The sequence below is a fragment of the Cheilinus undulatus genome, linkage group 14, assembly GCF_018320785.1.
Source record: "Cheilinus undulatus linkage group 14, ASM1832078v1, whole genome shotgun sequence".
NCBI classification, from domain to species: Eukaryota; Metazoa; Chordata; class Actinopteri; order Labriformes; family Labridae; genus Cheilinus; species Cheilinus undulatus.
In genome coordinates this window covers 40,996,378-41,017,623 of record NC_054878.1, presented here as the reverse complement: position 1 = coordinate 41,017,623, position 21,246 = coordinate 40,996,378, and the positions used below count along the sequence as shown (strand labels likewise).

At 38.6% G+C, this 21,246-nt stretch overlaps 1 protein-coding gene across 5 annotated transcripts in view; it reads right to left on the bottom strand.

The window, feature by feature from the left end:
• afdna (afadin, adherens junction formation factor a) overlaps nucleotides 1-21,246 on the bottom strand; it is a 169,966-nt gene that overhangs the window by 68,885 nt on the left and 79,835 nt on the right. For 3 of the 5 annotated variants that reach the window (XM_041804829.1, XM_041804833.1, XM_041804831.1), the window contains 7 exons: nucleotides 15,368-15,437; nucleotides 13,942-14,012; nucleotides 13,771-13,838; nucleotides 10,015-10,220; nucleotides 5,455-5,475; nucleotides 415-560; nucleotides 35-129 (listed from right to left, as the gene is read on the bottom strand). In XM_041804829.1, the coding sequence (XP_041660763.1) occupies nucleotides 35-129; nucleotides 415-560; nucleotides 5,455-5,475; nucleotides 10,015-10,220; nucleotides 13,771-13,838; nucleotides 13,942-14,012; nucleotides 15,368-15,437 (677 nt within the window). The remainder of the gene's footprint in view (nucleotides 1-34; nucleotides 130-414; nucleotides 561-5,454; nucleotides 5,476-10,014; nucleotides 10,221-13,770; nucleotides 13,839-13,941; nucleotides 14,013-15,367; nucleotides 15,438-21,246) is intronic. The other 2 variants (XM_041804830.1, XM_041804834.1) reach the window with 1 other exon arrangement.

Here is a 21,246-nt window from a genome sequence, read left to right as displayed (position 1 = left end):
ATTAGACAGAAATCAAGTGTAGTGAGTTTATTACCAATCTTGGGTCTCTGTGGATTGTGTTCTTCAGGGTCGTCCAGGAAAGCTGGCATGTAGTTGTTCAGATCTGCCTGCAGACAGTGGACCAGGTATCTGCACCCACACAAAACATAGCTTGTTATGGAAAACCACCTCGACATCAAGTAAACAAAAAGATCTCTGTCTTTCAGCGAGGTTAAAAATAATCCTCATCTCAGTCAGAGGAAACTTTCTTTGGCTTTCAACAGGAGAATCATGTAAACTCAGAAATCCTGGCATTCAAAAATACTTTGGCACTTTGATCTTATTCCCACTACTTCTTTTATCATTCAAGGACAAAACAAGTCGCTATCTTTCATGACATCCCAATATTTGATACACAGCCACACTTAGACTGACTTGAAGGCCATCTGAACCAGATGGGCGAGGATGTCCTGGGCGTCCAGCGTGATGCGGTTCAGGTCTCGGTCTTGTTTGATGAAGTTCAGCAGCTCGGAGGCATTGGCCATCCAGAAAGCCAGCGCTCCTGCGATGTTCTTCTGCTTCTGTAACGTACAAACGCACATTCACAGAGAGAGAAGAACACATAGAGGAGGATGTTAGAGCAGCAGGATGGAGGAGAAACAGAGGAGTTAAAAGAAGGCAGTAGAAGGGTTTCTGTTTGAGTGGCAGCCAGAAGGAGCAGTTGTTACTTCAGGGATAGACTCGTGCCTCGCCCACCCCTCCCTCTATGCCAACCCGGTGCTGAGAGGAAGAGCAGTCATTACTGTCAGTCAATAAAAAGACAAACAAAGGAAGATTTATTCTTTAACTTCATGAGAGACATCAATGATCGCTCCTCTTTTCAGACAAGACTCCATTTGCAGGTCAGCAGACACCAGCCTCCTCCAAAAACTGTGTTTGAGCTTTTTGTTTTCTAATGTTATGACTGTAGACTGCCACTGTGGGTAACATGTTCACACTGTAAAGAATACAAACTCTTAACCCATAAACAAGCATCGTCTGATAGTAACTTTGCCTCTCAGGGAATGGACATGATTTTCTCTTTAGTTCAGGGGAAGAGATTAGAGTCAGACAACTTCCACGCAAGATTTCCTTTTCTGTGTGGTGTTTAAATCTACAATGTAAAGGCTGTCATTTCTCTCATACAGAAGTAACGACGCTCATCTGTTGAGTCTCAAATTGGCAGCAGAATGTATGGAAGATACCACGGCTTTACTTGCACTCACATCAGTGGTATAAGCCAACAAAAGTTACTCATTTTAATGTTATCTTCTCACAATTAGGGGGAATCAAGTTTGCTGAAGTAACATCATGATACAGACTGGTAAAAAGTAAAAAGTCCAGCTTTGTCAGATCTATCCTTCAAAGAGGAAGAAAACATTTTCATGTTTTTTAAAAGGAATTTGGTTTGATTCTTCCCTGATTAATTTAAATACATATATACAGCTGTGATCAATGTTTTCCCATGTTTGCACTTTAAATCTCTACCTCTAAAGTATGTTTACATTCTAGTTTATACTTACAGAAACGGTCTCAGCATTTAAAGATTTCATATTTAGGTTTGATTAACTTTATTCACCAGTGTTAAGCTAAATTACAACATTTGTGTCCAGTGCCTACAAAATGTATTTACCCCCTTTTTATTGATTTTAGAAAGCAGTCATGGTCAATATAGTTTGGCTTTTTTGACAAAAAAGGATCTCACAGGACTAAAGACCTTTCTTCTTGAGTCTCCCACATGCCTTCTGCTGAACTCCAGTCCAGATTTAATCTGAGTTTCTTCAACAACGTCTTTCTCTTCGCCACTCCACCATAAAGCTCTGACTGGTGAAGAACCCAGGCAACAGTTGTTGTCTGCAGAGTCCCTCCCATCTCAGCTGCTGATGCTTGTAACTCCCTCAGAGTAGTCATAGGTGTCTTGGTGGTCTCTCTCACTAGTCTCCTTCTTGCATGTTCACTCAGTTTGTGAGGACAACCTGATCTAGGCAGATTCACACGTGCCATATTCCTTCCATTTCTTCATGATGGATTAACTGAACTCTGGGGGATGTTCAGTGCCTTGGAAATTCTTTTGTACACATCCCCTGACTTATACTTTTCAATAAGCTTTTCTCTAAGTTGCTTGGGGTATTCTTTTGTCTTCATGGTGTAATGGTAGCCAAGAATACTGACCTTCCATAACTCAGGACCTCTGTTGAATTAGGTCAGCCACTTTAAAGGGGGTGAATATTCATGCAGACACTGATTTTACCATAAATATTTTATTTAATTGACATTAGTAGAAATCTGTTCCACGTTGACATAATATAGTATTTTTGTCTTTTTTGTCATAACAGCCAAATTGTATTGATCATGATATAAAATCAATAAAAGGGTAAAACAAGCAAGGTTTGAATACTTTTTATAGGCACTGTATAAGTGTTTGAAAACATGCATCATGCCTTTAATGCAACTCTTTAGCTGCACATCAGAGCACATATGTAATTACAGAGCAAAATGATCCGTCAAACACGCAACTTGCCGAGTGAACATTCAGCTGAAGCAGGATAATTATATCTCAGATTATTAATGACATAATTATCTCTAATTGCCTGAGTGGATAATTCCAGGCTCTGTGTAGCACCAAGTATGTGCTCCATGTGTCAGTCTACAGTCTGGTTTGTTGGTCCTGAGATCCTCAAGGAGGACAGAGCTGGGTGTCTGAGGAGCTGATTGGTTAATAACCCCACCACTCAAAGAGGGAGGAATGTGCGAAGCTCTCTCCCCCCACTCATCTATCCCCACCTTAAAAAACTTAACATGAATCAAACAAAACAAAGGCAAATCAAAACCCTTCATTCAGAACAGCCAGAGAATGAGAGATGGAGCCAAGTGCATCAAAACAAAACAAGACAATCAAACATTTGGGGAACATTAAAACACAGACGCGTGGTTGAACATATTAAACAGACGTCCAAACAGACAAATGAAGCAGAAGAAGGTGGAGGAGGCCAGAGGACTTTCTCTCATCCACACTGTTGAGTAGGAGAAGCAGCCGTGATGTCACATGAAAATGGATGCCAGAATTACAGATGGAGCGATGACAGAAAGGGTGGTTGCTTTAGTTTTTTTTGCTCTGTTTAATTGTTTTGTTTTTTTAGTACCAGGCAGGTCCAGGAAGCTGAATGGAATTAGTCAGGTTGATGTTGCTGTTGTTGCTTAGTTTTCCAGCTGTGGGAGGACGCATTATTATGACTTTATTCGACATTTCTGTTAGAATGGAGAAAAAGAAGCAGCAGCAACAATGAAGGGCTGGTCAAAAAAGCTGAGACAGAGAGCAAAAAGGACAGATAGTTAGAAAGTAGAGGAAAGTTTCAAGAGCTGAGAGGTTGATGTGGTGGAGCAACATGATCAGAACATGTGGTTAAACTTGTAGCATATTTAACTTTGAATGATTAACTTTTAGAGCTCCAAAACAGTAATATCAATATAAATATCAGAAATAAAGTTAAAAAAAAATGTTTACAGAGGTTTCAATATCTTATTGGGCCTCATGGTCAACCCTTGCTTTTGTTTGTGATTTCTGAGGAACATTTATGGAGGAAGTTTCTCCAAACTTTGCACAAATTTCCACTACAAATCCAGGATTTACTAATTACATTTCTGAGGTTGTAGGGCAGGGGCCAAAGTCGCCGTAACTTATGTCCATCTCTTGCTTTTAAAGCAATTTTTTGCAAATCTTTGTTTGGAAAAAATGACACTAATGCGTGCTTGATGTGTAGAGCATCAAGCGAACATATTCTCTGCTTCAAAAAAAGTGATACAATTGTATTCTGAAGGACATTTCAGGCTAAACACATATTGCACCATTTGCGATTAAAAAAATGCAGTAGGACCTATTGCGATTTAATCAAATTTGAATTATTTTCCCAGCTATTATTTGCACAAATGTCTACTTCCTAGATGAATGGAGCAGATTTTTTAAATCTTAAATCAAAGGCAAAGGTGACTGGGTCTTGTGTTTACTCCGTGCTTGCCTATTAAGTGTGGTTTCTTTCAAACATTGAACCTATACTATGATAGTTTTGGATTTGTTATTAGTCTTTAATTTAATTTATTTTCTTCCCTGTGTTCCATTTCAGTTTATTTTTAACTTCTGGCTTGTTAGTGTAGTTTTTATCTTGCAAAAAAGATTTGTTTGAGTTAAGTTTTCCTTTTTTTTTGTTTTAGATTTAGGTTTTGCTTGGATAAATGTTAGGGCTGAGAGAACATCATACAATTTTTTAAAACATATTCAAACAGGGTACTCTTCATTTATCATTTATTTATTTAAAGCTGATGTTTGAATACAACTTCGGACATAAAACTACCTCTGTCTGAAATCTTAACTAATGAAATCAGGCCATTTTACGCTCCCCAGACTTGGGTCTAGGTACCAGTCACTATGGTTGTGCCAAAGACTAAACCTAAGGATGTTTTGTCTCTATTTTTATTCTATTTTAGTTTTGTAAGCGCACTGTACAGTTTTATTTAGTTTTTGTTTTTAGTTAAGCTGAGATTTTATTTAGTTTTTGTTTTTACTGTCAGTTAACTATAATAACCTTGCTTTGCACAAATGTCCCCTCTGACTTAAGCATGAACTAATAAGATCTTGAAGAACAGTGAAGGTAAAGGTGATTGTGTGTTAAGTTTAAATCTATTCATTTTTCAATAATAAGGAAAAACCTTTATATTTGCAAAGCTGAAAAAAGACATTTAAGTTTGATTTGTGATGACACCACTGTATTTTCTATTAATATTGTAAGTTGTGCTTTAAACACTTTTACCTACAATTTAAATTATATTTATGCACTTAATTTATTCTTACTTTTGGTACAGATGGCCTTTTAAATGTCCACTGGCATATTAAAATAAAAAGGCTTGTGTTATTTAATAATTTTAATCAAGAGCAATACACAGTGTCCCATAGAATATTTGTTTGATTTTTTCTGAGTAGTTTGGCAGATTTCTGAAACAGATTTCCTATTAATTCAATAAATACACACATACCACTGTGTGTGTAAAATTGCTTTACATCATATAAATACTAAATGGTTTGCTTCATGTGAGAAGATTGAAGCATCAATCTGCCTAAAAGTCTAAAGTGCAAACATCTTTACCAGAATCCTATCACACTTCATAATTTGGTAACAGGAACAATAATAATGTGCTGAAAATACAAGTATGCATGACAAATTAGAAGTTAAAATGTCTTTTAAAGGGAGAACAATCAAGTCCCAACATCCACCTGGGTTACTGATTTCGACTGTGTTAAGAGTGAGAGTTACTGAAATGTTATGTTTTTTCCATGTCGCCCACACCAGAGGAGAGAGAAAGAGAAAAAGAGAAAGAGAAAGAGTGAGGGAGGAAGACGAGTCTGTAGCAGCCGTATCATGGTGTGCTAATGTGCTATCCTACCTGATCCCCTTCAGGAATCTCCTGGATGGAAGGAGGGGGAGGAGGAAAAGGAGGAGGAAGAGGAGGAGGAGGAGGAGGACACATTCACAGGACAGAGAGAAAACACGTCAACAGCTACAGTATGGACACAGCCATGTAACACACACATATATGTACAGTTTGACACACACGTTTCATGGTTTACAACGTAAAACCATCTGTTCAAGAAAAGAACTTCATGTGGTCTAGAAACACGGCAGGATGTTTGAGAAATATCATCTGATCTTAAATGTTATTAAATAATAAGAAAGGGGTTTTGGCTACATTTGTGGTCTTGCTACATAATCAGGCTATGTCTAAAGGTTTAATTTTATAAGATAAATGTGAAATATAAAATATGAATGCAACCTTGAGTAAACTGAGCCTTCACTTTTAAAAGAACACATTTTGACTCAATAACTACACCGAATGATGGCGTACAAGCATAAAACCAGACTCTGTAGGTTTCTTTACATTACAAAACAGGATACTTTGACAGAAATATGTCTTTGGTTATCGTTTTTGGTATGATCAGTAAAAGGTGTGAGGTTTTCTTTGTGGAAATCAAGGGACTGCTGTGGTGCATTATCATATGTGGTAGCGGCTCGACTTGGCTTAGCTCCACTCAACAGCCATGATGTCCAACTAAAACAATGCAAGACATCTAGGCAACAGCGTACCTGGTTCTTGGTCTGCGACTTTCAGTAACAACAAGGAGACAATTTTTGTCAGCTCTGTTACACCTTATAAAGATGGCACAGAGAGAGATTGGTTCATCCTGCCATCTGGCCTCTGCTGCATTAATAGTGAAGTTGAAATGTCACAGGGAAGGGAAGTAAATATCACAGCTTCAAACGGCACTGTGAACTGGGCTGTTGATAAGAGCGATCCATCTGGATATCTGGCCTAAACGATGCTGGCCCACACCTTTCTGGGAGAAAAAATTGCATTAAAATGAATGGCGATATACGGGAAAGACAGGGTCTTTAGGGACTTAAAGGCTTATAATACGAACACCATACATTTGAAAATCTGATGAACAGTTAATTGAACATAAAAATTATTACTTTTCTGAACAGGGACTACCATCCAATACCAAAATTAATGGTTTCTAATTGCGTCTGTTCAGACCCTCCATCAAACTGGACAAACAGCCCCATCTTGTGACCAGAGACATCATTCCTACGTCAGACTACATGTGTGGATCTTAACTTTTCAATGTGTTTATTATAGGAATACATGAAGGATCTACTGACACGCAGGCAGACTACTGCTCCTGTTGCCTCAGAGATAATAACAAACATAGAAGAAATTAAGCCCAAAATGCAATCAGTAGAACCAAACAGCATTGCTACTAATGATTTCCAATCTTCGCCTTTCAGTCTTAAAGGGATACTTCAACATTTTGGCAAATTAGTCCATTGCCATAATCCCTATAGTCTGAGTAAAAGGTTCGTTTCCTTCAGTTGTCGGTGCCAGCTGTTTTTAGATCAGCCGCTGCCAAGTTCGGACCTGCTGTGCCAGCTCAATGTAAGCAGACGGTATTCCGGCTTTCCCTCATCAAATTCATCAAATACACAATCCAACAACTCCAAAACGCTCTCGTGGACAAGTTGTGACCTGCACATTCACCACGCTATTAAATAATAATGTATAATTATGTAACATTACGACACACGAAGCAAAATACTCTGAACTATTTCTTGAGTAAACCACTGGGCGGAGTGACACAGTGCAGCAGCCATGTCTGGAGTGTAGTTCCGGCTTTGCATTTAGCTTTAAAACATCTCCGTCTCGTAATGTTCCATGATTATTTCATAGCGTGGTGAATGCACAGGTCACAACTTGTCCACAAGAGCGTTTTGGAGTTGTTGGATTGTGTATTTGATGAGTTTGATGAGGGAAAGCCAGAATACCGTCTGCTTACATTGGGTTGGCACAATTATGGCAATGGACGAATTTGCCAAAATGTTGAAGTATCCCTTTAAGGCTTGATTTCCATGTCGGACATTCCAAATGTGATGCTTTCACTTGCACTTCTCTCCAAGCAACTAGTGATCAGCAGTGTCTCCAAGTTACATCTCAGTATTGACTCAGCTTGCTTGAACCTCACCAGAGGTGATACCTAAAAATGATTCCTAATAAAAGACATTTAAAAACGAGCTGAGTGGAGACGAGTCAAACCAGTACAACACAGCTGAAAAGCACCACAGTGAGGTTTGTAAATGTGTCATTAATCCACATCATTATTAAAGTAATGCAGGCTATTCAACACAGCATGGCAGGCACTGAAAAGGCACGAGTCTCTGCAGCACACACAGTCTGTAAAAGTCTGTAAAGGTGAGCAAAAGTCTATTTTCCAAGAATTCCAAACGTCTCATGCATGCTGTAAACTGCAACTCTGTTGGATTAGTTTTGTTTGTAAAACATTTCTTAATTATCTTAAAAATGCACACACAATTATCTATGTGTATAAAGGACGGTAGCTGAATGTTTCCTAAATTCCTTGGAAGCTGAAAATATTTCCAAGAAACTATAAAACTGAAATCTTATGAAACACAGACTGAAATAGATTCAGTTTTACAACCTGTGTGTCAAAAATTCACTCCATTACAACAGAGAAACAACAACACAAGCTGCCTGCAAGCTCCATAAATACAACTGAATGGCTCTTGTAAAGAAGAAATGGCATTTGTGAGCCTTAATGAGGATGATCTTCAAAAGAGATGCAACTTCTTTTTAACACTAGACCTGCCATGGGTAAAATTTCCCCCATAAGAAAACATGAATCCCCCCCCCCCCCCATTTTATTTCAGGCAAAAAGAGATTCATCATTGTGAAATGTCAGCAGATATGCTCAACGCTTTAAGTGAGGAAGAATCTGGTGGTGGGGAAGATTCAGGACTGAGATATCTGTACTCAGGCAATTTTTGCTGTGATGGCTCAGCTTCATACAGCCATCTAGTTCTCTTTCTGTGGTTAATTAACTGTGCTTGATCAGTACTATTTATGAAAATCAATGCACTATAAGAATGGGTCAATTTTGCCTGTTGGTTGTTTAAGGTATATGGCAAGAGTACCCAAACTTTTTCAGATGAGGGCCACATATTGAAATGTATAAGAATGGTGGGGCCACTTTCATATACTTCAGGATAAGAAGATATTAAGGTTATAAACCAGTCTAATGTACATTTAGATTGGCATATTCTTAGTGATTGAGTGTGCTCACATGGCTAGTTAGTGGCTGGCAAGGCAAATAGCCAGTCAATTGAAGGGTTTTGGGGAGCCAGTCAGACCTGATTGACCCTGGCTACACACCTAGAACACTATTGGTGCTGCTATTTAGTGGGGTAATAAATTAGGGCATTATAAATCATGATAACACAGGTACTTTGGTTGCCAATATGTTTACCATTTACAGTGGTGTTTTAGTGTAGTCACAAATGAGTAAAAACAATAATAAATTCTTCTTGCCAAAATGTTTGTTTAAAGAATTAGCATGGTAGCACTGCCTTGTGCTGACACTAAGAAGTACAATACAGTCAAGCAAAAGCTTCATGTTCTAATGTGGGCCATATTTCATTTTAGATTTAAAATTTGCTGTAGGCCAATTAAAAGTGGACCATGGGCAGCATTTGGTCCCTGGGCCATAGTTTGGACACCCCTGGTGTATGGAGACCCCTAGCAACTTTAAGCTTGGCTTAAAACATGAATTTGCAAAAGCTAGAATTTAAGCTTCAACTTATAGAAATAACAGATAAAAATCAACAGATTTACAGATCATTTAGAATTTCCAAATATTTCATATCAGTTAGAGATACTTGGTCTTAAAATATTTATCAAAACTGGATCTTTGAGATGGTTAATGATACAAACTTTTGGTTGTAAGTAATCCATGTATGATCAATATAGAAGCTGTTGCAGTAAAATTGGGTTAGTTTGAAAGCATATCTCTTTTCATGTCAATCATGCACTATTTATGTGCTCATATGACTGTGAAAATGTGCTTCAACAGCTGCTTTTTAGATAGATTACAAACTAAACTGAAACATGATAATCCATGTAAAAACAGTAAAACAAACCACTTATTCACTTGGGCCTATTCTTCAGTCATTTTTGGCTATATTTGTTTTAAATTGCATACTGTCAGCGATCTTGTCAGCATACTTGCAGCTCTTATTGCCAGCGATCACAGCACCATGCCAGCTGACATTTAGTACACACTAACGTGTCATAGCACTCTTCACATCACGAGCATTTAACACTGACACGTGGACAAACACAAGACAAACGCACAGGCTGCTACAACGGAGGCAACTGTGGAGAGAAAGCTGCAACATACAAACACTTAAACACATCTTACAATAACTACAAGTGCAGTAGTTTGTAAGTTTACAGGACACGGGGGGGAATAAGGCACACAATTCTCCACAAAAGCGAGTATGAGAAATAACAGTCATGAAGAAGCATGGCCGAACTAACAGCAGCACTGGGATAATGAATTCAAAAGGAGAGAATACATAAACAAGTAGAGTTACTGACCTGGATGACTCCTTCCATCATGCTCACCATCTTGTTAACGATGGCAATGACTTTGTGCGTCCTCTCAGATGGCGACATGTCCGGCCGGTAGGAAGGGGACAGGACGTATCGACAAGCCATGTAAAGGACGTAGGTAGGAGACAGTTTAAAGTGGACCGTGGAGCTGTTGGTGTAGTTGATGATGGCTGACAGGAAGGTGTCTTCAGCTGCAGACAGAGAGGCAGAAAATTAGACTGAGCAGCTAACTGTAGCCAATTTGCCCCCATTCGTTCTAAATGCCACTGGCAAATTAAACAAAGGTAAGTCTGAGAGTCACAGAAATTATGCATGAGCTGTTGTTTGCATAAGAGGCAGGTAAGCAAGGTTGTCACTGAGGACTGCAGCTAGCTTGGTGTCCAAAAACATGTTAATACAAGGTACAAACGACCCCAAACCTGTCACTAAATGCATACTTTGGTGTTGTGGCTTTCTAAATCTGTAGAACAGGAAATAAATCATCTTGTCCTCTGGATAACTCGCTGTCAAGTCAATGTCCAGAATGTCTCTGTTGAATGAGAGGTGGCCTTGTTTTTTCAGCCTCTGTGATACACATCTGTCAGACTGATTCTGACATTTTTGAGTGTCTGGTGTCCTAAGACTCAGAGAAATTATGCTTGAAAATTACAATTTGAAACTCTAACTAATATTACTTGGACACATTTCTTAAGATAGATGTAAATGCACATTTATATACATAGTTGCATGCTGGAAATCATTGTGAAAGATTGCTGTGATTACGGGCTCTGATATAGCTCAGTGGTTAAAAGGCACCATGTAAAAAGCCCCAAAAACTCATCTTTAAGTGGTAAGAAAGCATCCTGCTTACAAAAATAAATCTTTCAAAGAACTTTGCCTGCAGTAGGCTTGATTTATTATAATGCTGAGTTGGTTGACATTAACTGTAATAGATCTCTTTGAGCTGCATTGAACAGTTTGTTTAAGTCACTTTGGTGGTTGGTCGGTTTCAGATCTTGGCATCACATGTATCATGTGGGATAAACCAGTAAAACCACTCTGAGCCTGTCAGTGGTGTCATTTTCCTTCGCTTTAACTTTGTTGTTAATGTATCTGATGTCAAACTGGCTGCAGCTGCACTCAAACAGCTCTCCTTATGAAAACCTGACCACCAGATCAGCGGTGAGTTTCCAGACTTTTAAAAATGTACGTGCGTCATTGTCCCACTCTCTCTGCTTCTAAGAGCATATGGTTTCTCCCAGTGCATTCTGGCTGTAGGACTCACAACCACTCTGTGACCGATGACCAATCAAAATCCTCCTCAGGCTGGTGAAAACAGATGATCTCACATTAAGGCAAATATACAGCCAGTGCAAACAGCCACACTAAGGCCCAGAGGACAATGAAAGTCAACAAACAGACGCCGTATAAAGAGAGAGAAAACAGAGGAGCTCTGAGAGTGTGGGAAACATCATGTGTCAGAAGAAAACAGACTTTAAATATGCGCTGGAACTAATCTAAGACTATTTTAGCAACCTAAAGTCACCTTTATCTCATAATTAACATCATAAAATAAATACATTTCCTTTAGTTAGACAGAGAGATGATATGAGGTTTTCTTTGTTTTTTTGACTATCATTTTATCAGAAAATAAAGTAAGGTTACAGGCACACTGAAAGATAATTTCAAAATAAAAGCAGGTCAGCATCCAACAGGATGTCAATTACTCCTAGTGTAAGACAGTAAAAAATATCCTAAATAAAACAAAAAGTTATAAAAGCAAAAAAGATGAATTTGAAAATGGGAAAATTAATTGTGATTAACTAAAGAGATTTTATGATCAATCATGATTAAAAATTACAATAATTTGACAGTGTTTATATAAACCAGAGCCCTGCAAAGGATGTTTTCTTGATCCTGCTCCTGCTGGATTTCTAACCATTACCATCCACAGATCCTGACAATCCACGTTAAATACTTAGAATAACAGAAATTTACCCAAATCTCGATCCAACCTGTGATAAATGTAAATCAGCTCCAGCAAATGTAATTTATATGTTTTGCTTAAGCCCTTCTCGATATACTTTTTGGAACGCTATTGTTAAATCCTTGATTGAGGCCTACAATATTGAAGACGTACCAAATCCTCTGATAGCCATTTTCATTCTAAAATCAGAAAATGTTATTTGGTTAGGAGGTTTTCACAACATTGCTGCCTTCATATGTTTGCTAGCTTGTCATCTTAAAGGCTATATTCACACTGAATCTGATTTTATTGCTCACATGTGACTTGTATCTGATTTCATTCTGACAGTGTGAACAGCGCAAGTCACACAGAATCTGACCTTTTAGAATCAGATTCAGGCCACTTTCAAATGTGGTTCTAAATCAGATAAATATCTGATCTTTCGGAAGTTGACTGCAGCGTGAACATGCAAACAAAAAAAAAATCAGACCTGAGAAGAGACCAGAATCAAGCATAAAGGCCTGCAATGTTCTATTCATGCTATTTCACTAGAAGGGTTCAGTCTCCTTCCCATGCTAGGTGGATATATTTTATTTCTATTTTTTTATTTCCTTTGTGAACAATAGTAGCCTCTTGGGGAGGGAGAGAGGAGAGGAATCAGGTGGTGGGATAGTTTGGGAGGAAAAGTGGGGAAACAACTGGACTTGGAAAGAGGGGTTGTTTGTTTTGTAATTTGTATCTTATTTTTGTATTATATGGTGAAATGCATTTTTAATCCTTTGTATTTAAATTGAAAACACAATAAAAAGATGTTAAAAAAAAGAATCAAAAGACAGTTTGTTTAAGTGTCACACAAAGGCGTGCCGAATACGTTTCCTTGAAGGCATGTTTCAACAAAGTCCAGCTGTTTCTAGGTCTGTCTTCTAGCGTGTGCTAGAGAGCGAGGGCCAGCTCCTCTTTGGCAGAGTGAGCGTACGTGTGATACGGAAGAGACAACTGTGCTGACTGAAAGTAAAGACTCAAACTTTCTAAGGTCTAAAACTGGACCTAAATGTTTTGGAGATTTTGTCACTTAAAGTTTGGCTAAAACTTCAAAGGTTAAAAATAACTAAAATGTGACAACCTAATGAATATTTTGATCTCAGGGCTAAGACTAAATTGACATAACAGCAAAATTAAGACATCGTTCTATTATCTATCTTTTTTATTCATTGTTTTTAAATTAAATTTATAAGATTCCTTTAAAATATTGTGTTTTAGAGTTCTTTCAAAAAAATAGTTTAAAATATATTTGAATCATTTGTGACTCAACCATTGCCTTTTCTTGTGATTTTATTCTGCTGCCTTTGTGTAACCCTCTGCAGTGCCTGAAATCTGCTCTGTAAACAAAGGCTATTGTGTTTTTGCTTTTTAATACCCACAGAATGTCTTACTATTTCATTTTTGCCCTGATAAAATCATTCAGTTGAGCTTTTCCCAAGACCTTCCAGTTCAGTTAAGAATGACTGTATGATGCTCCAAGCCTACATTGTGAGCGTACACAGAGAGCAGCGTGAATTGATTCAGACCTGTCCTACATTTGGCTTCTGTCAACTTTCTATCTGTTAGCATTTATGCTACAAGTGCCGTACATTAACTAGGTGGTATTTATAGCTCATCATTCCTGCAGAGGCAGATAGGTCAGCAGGTTTGTTTGTGTGTAATGTAAAGACAAAGAGGAGGGCTCAATAGTTTCCATCTATTGACCTGATTCACTAAAGCAGAGAGGGGAATGTAGAGAGGACACGAATACTTACAGTTGTCTCTGAACTCGATGCCGGCTGGTAGAGTCAGCTCGGCTCTGTCTGCTGAAATGTCCTGAGACCTGATAAGACAAAACGGGACCATGAGAACAGGCGGACGATAACACTAAACACAAAGAGAAGACTCAGGATGAGACAGAGGAAGAAGAAGAGTGCGTGTCTGACCTGCCGTCCTGCTGCTCTCCTCTGATCATGGGTTTGACCATGCCTCTCTCCATCTCCAGCTTTCCTGAGCTCTGCACACAAACAACGGCAAACAGCTTCAGCAAAATCTAATTTCACTCAAACTCTATTCTTGGAGGGCTTTCCATGTAAAGACAGGAGCTCCTTCTGATGAGGATTCAGTCAAGTACAATGAAAACAGTTACTGTTTTCAACACAAATGTACAACTTCCATCTTTCTAACTCAAATGTGATCACATTTACAGACTGATGTGATGTGCCTGCCCTGATGTGATCTCATGTGGCTGAGTTTGGTTGCACAAACGTTGTGTCTCGTGTTCTAAGTCAATATGAGGATTCTCAGAGCTAACAAGGAGCTTACACAACATCCAACCGGAGCTTTTTGTGGTGCTGTCTCTCTCTCTTATACATTAAATATCAAAATTTGTTCAAGATAATTAAGATAAACATAAATATATAGGAAAAAAAAACAAAAAAGAAGCACTAGTAATTCATTTTATCACCATTTTTCTAGTGTCTAGTGTCACGCAGAGATTTAGCTTCACATTTGATGACCGATAGCTGCAGCAGAAAGTCAATTAATTGATTAGATCAAAAGTATAATTTGCAGTGAGCTAATTATCAAGTGATGCCCGAATGAGACCCATGAGTTAGGGCTTCGTGCACATCCAGCTCCGGCGGCTAGAATTAAATGGTAATTTTGCATTGCCTTTCAGTCTGCGCATGGCATAACGTCTACTTTAAGAGATTTTAACATTGTTTTATAACATAAAACAAATCAGAAACCACCTCTTTTCTTGAATTTTAAAGCTAAAGCAGGTTTTAAAAAGCCGGATGCTAATAGGTGGCTAAACCGGACTTCAGTAGACGTAAAACGTCATAACGCCACACAGGACAAGCATGACGCTGAAGCGGTAGTGACGAGGAAGTCAGGGGACAGTTGTAGTCTGAGTTTAAAGCCTCACTGTTTGCCTTTTACTTCTTGAAAGTGCATTTATACCGCAGATATCCTTCCTCAAAATGCTGAAGTATGGATGTACAGCTTCAATTCACCATCTCCTCCTAAAGTTATCATCTGCAAACTTTTATTTTGCATTGCATCTTATTTAATGGTAGGACTTTTCATGCTCTGTAATTCTTCACAGGATCTACATTCAACTTAATGGGGAAAAAACAGTTTTAATAGGATTCCTTAATTTCTCTGCTTGAAATGCATGCATTTAATAAGTAAGCTTGAAAATAGATATCTACAGACAGTTTGAATCATGCATTTCAACACTAAAACTGCATTTTAAAAGCAAAAAAGATTTTTTTTTTCTACATAGCTGAAATGTTCCAGTGCTCAACAGGATCTAACATCTACATCAAACATTAAAATGCCTTTTGAGTGCGTCTGCATCTGTCTTACCTTGCTGGTAGGCAGGGCAGCTCCACTGTGGACGTCTCCGTGAAGGTCGAAGGTAGTTTCTGGTACGCTGCTGCAGCAGAGACACAGACAGGCAGCAGTTTAGACGAGAACTGTGCTCCCCACAGCTGACTTTTCATTACTGACAACGACAAGAGCTCAGACATAATCCACAAAAACACACACATACACACACTTATCTAACTCACAGTCGGAGAGCAGAGAGCTGGATCAGAGATGCAGTAAATGAATGAGTCACTAATACACACAGACGGATAGTTTGCTTTATGCACATGCAAACACACTTACATAACTCTCTAATTAGGTATAAAGAGGCGATGCCAGGAGGACTGACAGAGCATTGTGTGTCTTTATGGGTGGTTGTGTTACTGTGGGTTTGATTGACAGTAATTGAGAGTGACAGAAGTCGAGTTTTAAAGACAGGCTTCTGCTTTTCACGCCCCATATGAGAGGAGGGCATCAGTGTCAGATAAACAGCGTAGCGCTAATGCAAACACACAAAGCTTTTGTGTTCTGTGTCATTGATGTGCAGCTCTTTGTGGTGTACACAATAACCACCAGCAGGGAAACTAGGTTAAACCGTTAACAGCATGACTCCACTTACATAGATGAAAATTAGATTGATTTCCAATCTAGATCATTGTACACATATTTTTCTTACGTTTCCTTTTCTAATCATATGTTGATCACGACGACCTTAAAAGCCAACAGAGAAATAATACAGATCTATATTTGCACCTGTGAAGCTCATGAGCTCTTCATTTGAGAGTGGAAGAGAGTCAATTTTATCTATAGCTCGATATCACAAACAGAAAATTTGCCTCAAAGGGGTTTTCAACTTCTACAGCAACCAACATAGCCACCACAGAGCTCAGCTGCATCTCAAAAAGTTCATTTTTCCCATGATTTACTTCAGAAGGTCAAACTTCCATATATTCTAGATTCACCCTAAACAAATTCAAATATTTCAAGACGTTTTTGTTTTTATCTTGGTTATTACAGCTCACACAAATCAAAAATCCACAATCTCAAAATATTAGAATACTGTGGAAAAGTCAATTTTTGAAAGGTTTCCTGAGCCTTCATTCTCAGTATTCCTCAGTATACACAACTATCATCATGAGGAAGACTGCTGACTTGATAGCTGTCCAGAAGACAATCATCATCCTCCACAAGAAGGGTAAGCCACAGAAGGTCACTGCTAAAGAAGCTGTTCACAGAGTGCTGTATCCAAGCACATTCATGGAAAATTGACTGGAAGGTAAGAAAAGGTGCACAAGCAATAGAACGAGGTCAGCCTTCAGAGGATAGTCAAAAAAGCAGATTAAAACTTAGAGGAGCTTCACGAGGAGTGGACGAAGGCTGGCAGTGGTCCAAAGTCAAGTCAGAGAGGCACAGAATCCATGGTGCTTGAAGTCAAGTGTTTTCAGTTTCCACAGTCAGTGATGGTTTGAGGTGCCATATCATTTGCTGCTGTTGGTCCACTGGTCTTCATCAAGTCCAGAGTCAACTCTGTCAGCTGTCTACCAGGAGATTTTAGAGCACTTCATGCTCCCATGTGCTGAGAAGCTTTATGGAGATCCTGATTTCTTTTCACCTTCCCACAGTGAAGCCAAAACTACCAGAAACTGGTTTACTGACCATGGTGTTAATGTGCTTGATTGTCCGGCCAACTGGTCTGACCTGAATCCCATAGAGAATCTCTGAGAAATGTGAAGAGGGATATAAGAGACACCAGACTCAACAATACAGATGAGCTGAGGGCTGCTATCAAAGCAATCTGGACTTCATAACACCCCAGCAGGGCCACAGACTGATTAGCTCCACCATAACACATTGCAAAGATGCAGTAACTTTTGCAAAAGGAGCTCCAAGCAGTTAGTGAGTGCATAAATAAACTAAATTTTCCAGAAATTGGACTGGAGTTTTGTGAGATTCTGATATTTTGAGATGGTGGATTTTGATTTTTGTGAGCTGTAAGCCATAATCCTCAAGAGTTAAACAAAAGAAGCCTTGCAATATTTCACTTAATATGAGATGAATCTAGACTAGCATAGACTGTATAACTGTAAAACATGTGTTATTAGAGAAGTATCTAAGTATTGACTATGTCAGAGTTGAGTTCAAGGAGTCCCAGCTGGTGTGGATGCACATTGGTGGCAGAAAGTAGTTGAAACAAGAGGACAAGTAAGCAATTTGAATCTGTGGTATCTGGGAGAAATGTTTTACTGTGGCATTGGATGTCTGAAAAGACATCACAACCTACATTTGTTCACAAAAAGAGAGTTATGAATGTATTAAGGTGTTTGAATTAGTAATACATATTCAGACATGGGGGTGGGTTATGTTTCCTTCCAGAATTTCGAGTACATATTTGATGACCCTTTCTTGCTGACTGATGCTAAAAACATGTCGAGCAGCAGGAAATTAAAGTTCACAACACTCTGCACTACAAGATCATCAGCCAAAACTAGGAGCCAAATATCTTACAAATCAGCGGCGCTGCCAAACTGTGGCTCTAATCGTTTTAAACATCATGATGTGTCTCCGGCTCAGATAAACGAGGTTTCCTTGTGAGTTTGTGCAGCAGATTGTTGGAGAGAAGCCCAGAAAACCACATCCACAGCATCAGGCTTTTAGTCCACACTGAGGTGACACCGAGCTGCACATACTGACAGCAACCCACCAGAAATTACTGAATATTTTAGCAAAATGTGACTTTCTTGTAGTCATTAAATTTTAAAAGTTGATAGCTGTAAGAGTAACCTGTTCTTTAAAGTCAATCAGTGTCAAATATAATGGATTCATTGGGCTTATAGTATAAAAAAACACCTGTGAAATAATTATTTTGTTCATTTCTGGCCATTTGAGGACTGCAAAACAAGAAGTGGGCACTTTAGTAACACATGAGCTCCTTATTTATTATCCTGCTGCTGTGCTATGTTAGCAAAGCTGCCTGTTTGTAACCAATTAACATTTTAGCAACATTAGCATTACCTTTAAAGGAGTGTTTCTGGTCAGCATATGAATGTTGAATTAAATATTTACTCTCCCTAATCTTCTCACCAACCTGAGAGAAATTTCTACCTCTTCAGCTGCCAAATCCTCCACAGCAGCTGCTCGCTAACGCAGTCTGTGTTCTATTTGGTGCTTGGCAGAGCGTCTGCAGTGGGTTTTTAGACCTTTTTTTGCCTGAAACAGCTGCCTGCTAAAGCTGAGAGCAGCACAGATGAAAGTAATGAGACTGAAAAAAGTAAAGATGTGAGCTATTAACCAAAACAAAAAGCTAAAAGCTGCCAAAAGCTACCAAGGGCTGAGGAGATCAGCAGAGACAGGAGATGATTCTCTGTTTGCAAACATAGTTGTTTAATCCATTAGTAAAAGAAAATGAAGAACAGCAGCTTCATGTGTAAGAGCTGCTTGTAAAACATCTGCCATCCACATAGTATTTTCTGTTTAACAATAAGAGACTAGATCAAAATATTTACTCTTTATTAAAGCTTTAATAGTAATTAAACACATGGAAAACGAAAAAAAACTCAAGCTGAAGCAGTAAATCCTTTGATTTCACCTAAGAGTGGTTAAAGATGTTAAAGGCTCGCCATAGAGCAGGGTCTGGATGAATTGGCATCTTTTTTTGATTTGCAAAAAAGGGAATTAAGGTGAAGTTATGTTTTTTTTTTACCCACACAGATGGGCTCAGTAAAAATCTGGCAACTCCTCCTCAAAGTACCAAAAACAGAAGATCCCAAATGTAGAAGGCATCCCTTCATTCATGCAGATCAAAATATAAGGAAAACTAGTTCCTAGTTGAAGTAAAATTTAATTTGGACAACGACACTCAAAGTCTGAGGAAATTTTGGCCCACTTGTCTCCATATCATATTAAAGTGCAACTAAACTTTAGAGTTTCAGGTGACTTGCATCTACCCTTAAAAATAAAAGAAATCCCTTTACAGGATTATGGACAGTGCTGGGAGAAATGGGAAGTAAAGACCTTCCTACTGTCTCCATCAGCTATAATATCATTTAGCCTGTACTGCTTTTTTAGATTTGATTATCTGACATAATTTCATAACCGTTCAAGGTAGACTTAGCACGGGCTTCTTCCGTGTGAAATGATGGTTTACACTCGTGTTAAAGACAAAATGGCATATATCATCCACATCATATAAACGTGGTTCATTTGTAATATTGGGCAAAAGCACTGCACTACCCACAATCATAGTGCAACATAGTTGCATCTTTGATTGGTAGTCTGCTGTGACTAGCAAATTCTGGCTGTTGTCTGCTACTAGTGAACTTTACACTCAGGGCAAACATCTCACTGAGATTTAAAGGTCACATATTATGCAAAATACACTTTTCAAGGCTTTTTCAACAAAAATATGTGCCACAGAAATATCTGGTCAAATATTTGTCTTTTTTAACATCTATAGTTTTGTTGATGGAAAAAACAGTTTTGGTCAATAAAAAGTCCTGATATTTCAGTCTTTACTTCAGTCTCTTTGACAAAAAATAAAGCTTTACTGTATGAGCGAAGCAGCTGAAACTGTTATTCTCTTGTCCTTGTATTTTTTTCATGTTGCTGGCACTGTCAAAAGTCATGCATCTGATAAAGTGACAAACTATTTCCTTGATGGCAGCTGGATTAAAGTCTTTGGTGTGTGATCCGTTAAAGATCTGCAGTAACCTGATAGCTTCAGGTATGTATAGTGAAACCCATTGTTTTACATCTATTAATTCTGCTGATAAATGTTCTAGTAGAGGCAAGCTGTGAATAAATTGCTAGTAGACATATAAGTTGTTGGCATAATAAGCATTAACTAGTATTCACACATGTACTGTCTGTAAACACAGGATAGCATAACTGAGACATACAGATCTGCATGTAGTACACCGCTTTCCACATTATTAAGCAAATGATATTTTTCTCTTATTTTCCTAAATATTAACGCAAATGACAGAGTATTTTTCAAGTCATCAGCCATTAGAGCATAATTCAAATGTTTTTGAACAAACTTCATAATGATAACAATTATTTTTTTTAAATAAGAACCCGAAAATGCACTTTTCCACATTATTAAGCACGACAGAGTTTTAAAACATTTTCTAGGGTTGTAAAGAACTGAAAATGGTCATTTGTTGAATTTGCAGCATTAGGAGGTCATATTTACTGAAATCAAAAGCTATTTCAATCAAAAACATCTTTACAGGCCAAGTTCCATGTTAACATAGGAGCCCTTCTTTGATATCACCTTCACAATTCTTGCATCCATTGAACCTGTGAGTTTTTGGAGAGTTTCTCCATGAATTTCTTTGCAGGATGCCAGAATAGCCTCCCACAACAGCAGTTTTGATGTGAACTGCCTCCCACCCTGCCTTCCTCTCTGCTCTTCTTTTTGTACCAGGGCAGAAAGTGGTCAGACAGAAACTCTACATACTTTGCCGAGGTCATTTTCACACCCTCAGGAACCCTAAAGGGGTCTACCAGCTCTCTCCTCATGAATCCGGCCCAAAACATGACTCCGCCACCTCCTTGCTGATGTCACAGCCTTGTTGGGACATGGTGGCCATCCACCAACAATCCACTACTCCTCCACCTGGATCATCCAGGGTTCCCACTCAGGAAACAGGGCTCCTTAAAGAGCATAATATGAATGCAGACTGTTTTTGGTCTGACCCTCTACACGTGTTGATCAGCTCTTCCTCTGTGGTCAAAGGTGTTAATCAAAATCACCTGATGGACTCTTGGAATGTAAGCTTGCACTAAGCTCTAAAACCCTTAGAGAACATGCTGTTTTAGTCCTGTTACACACTGTTTACACACATGGAGAGTTCATAACGAAGTTTTAGAGTGGT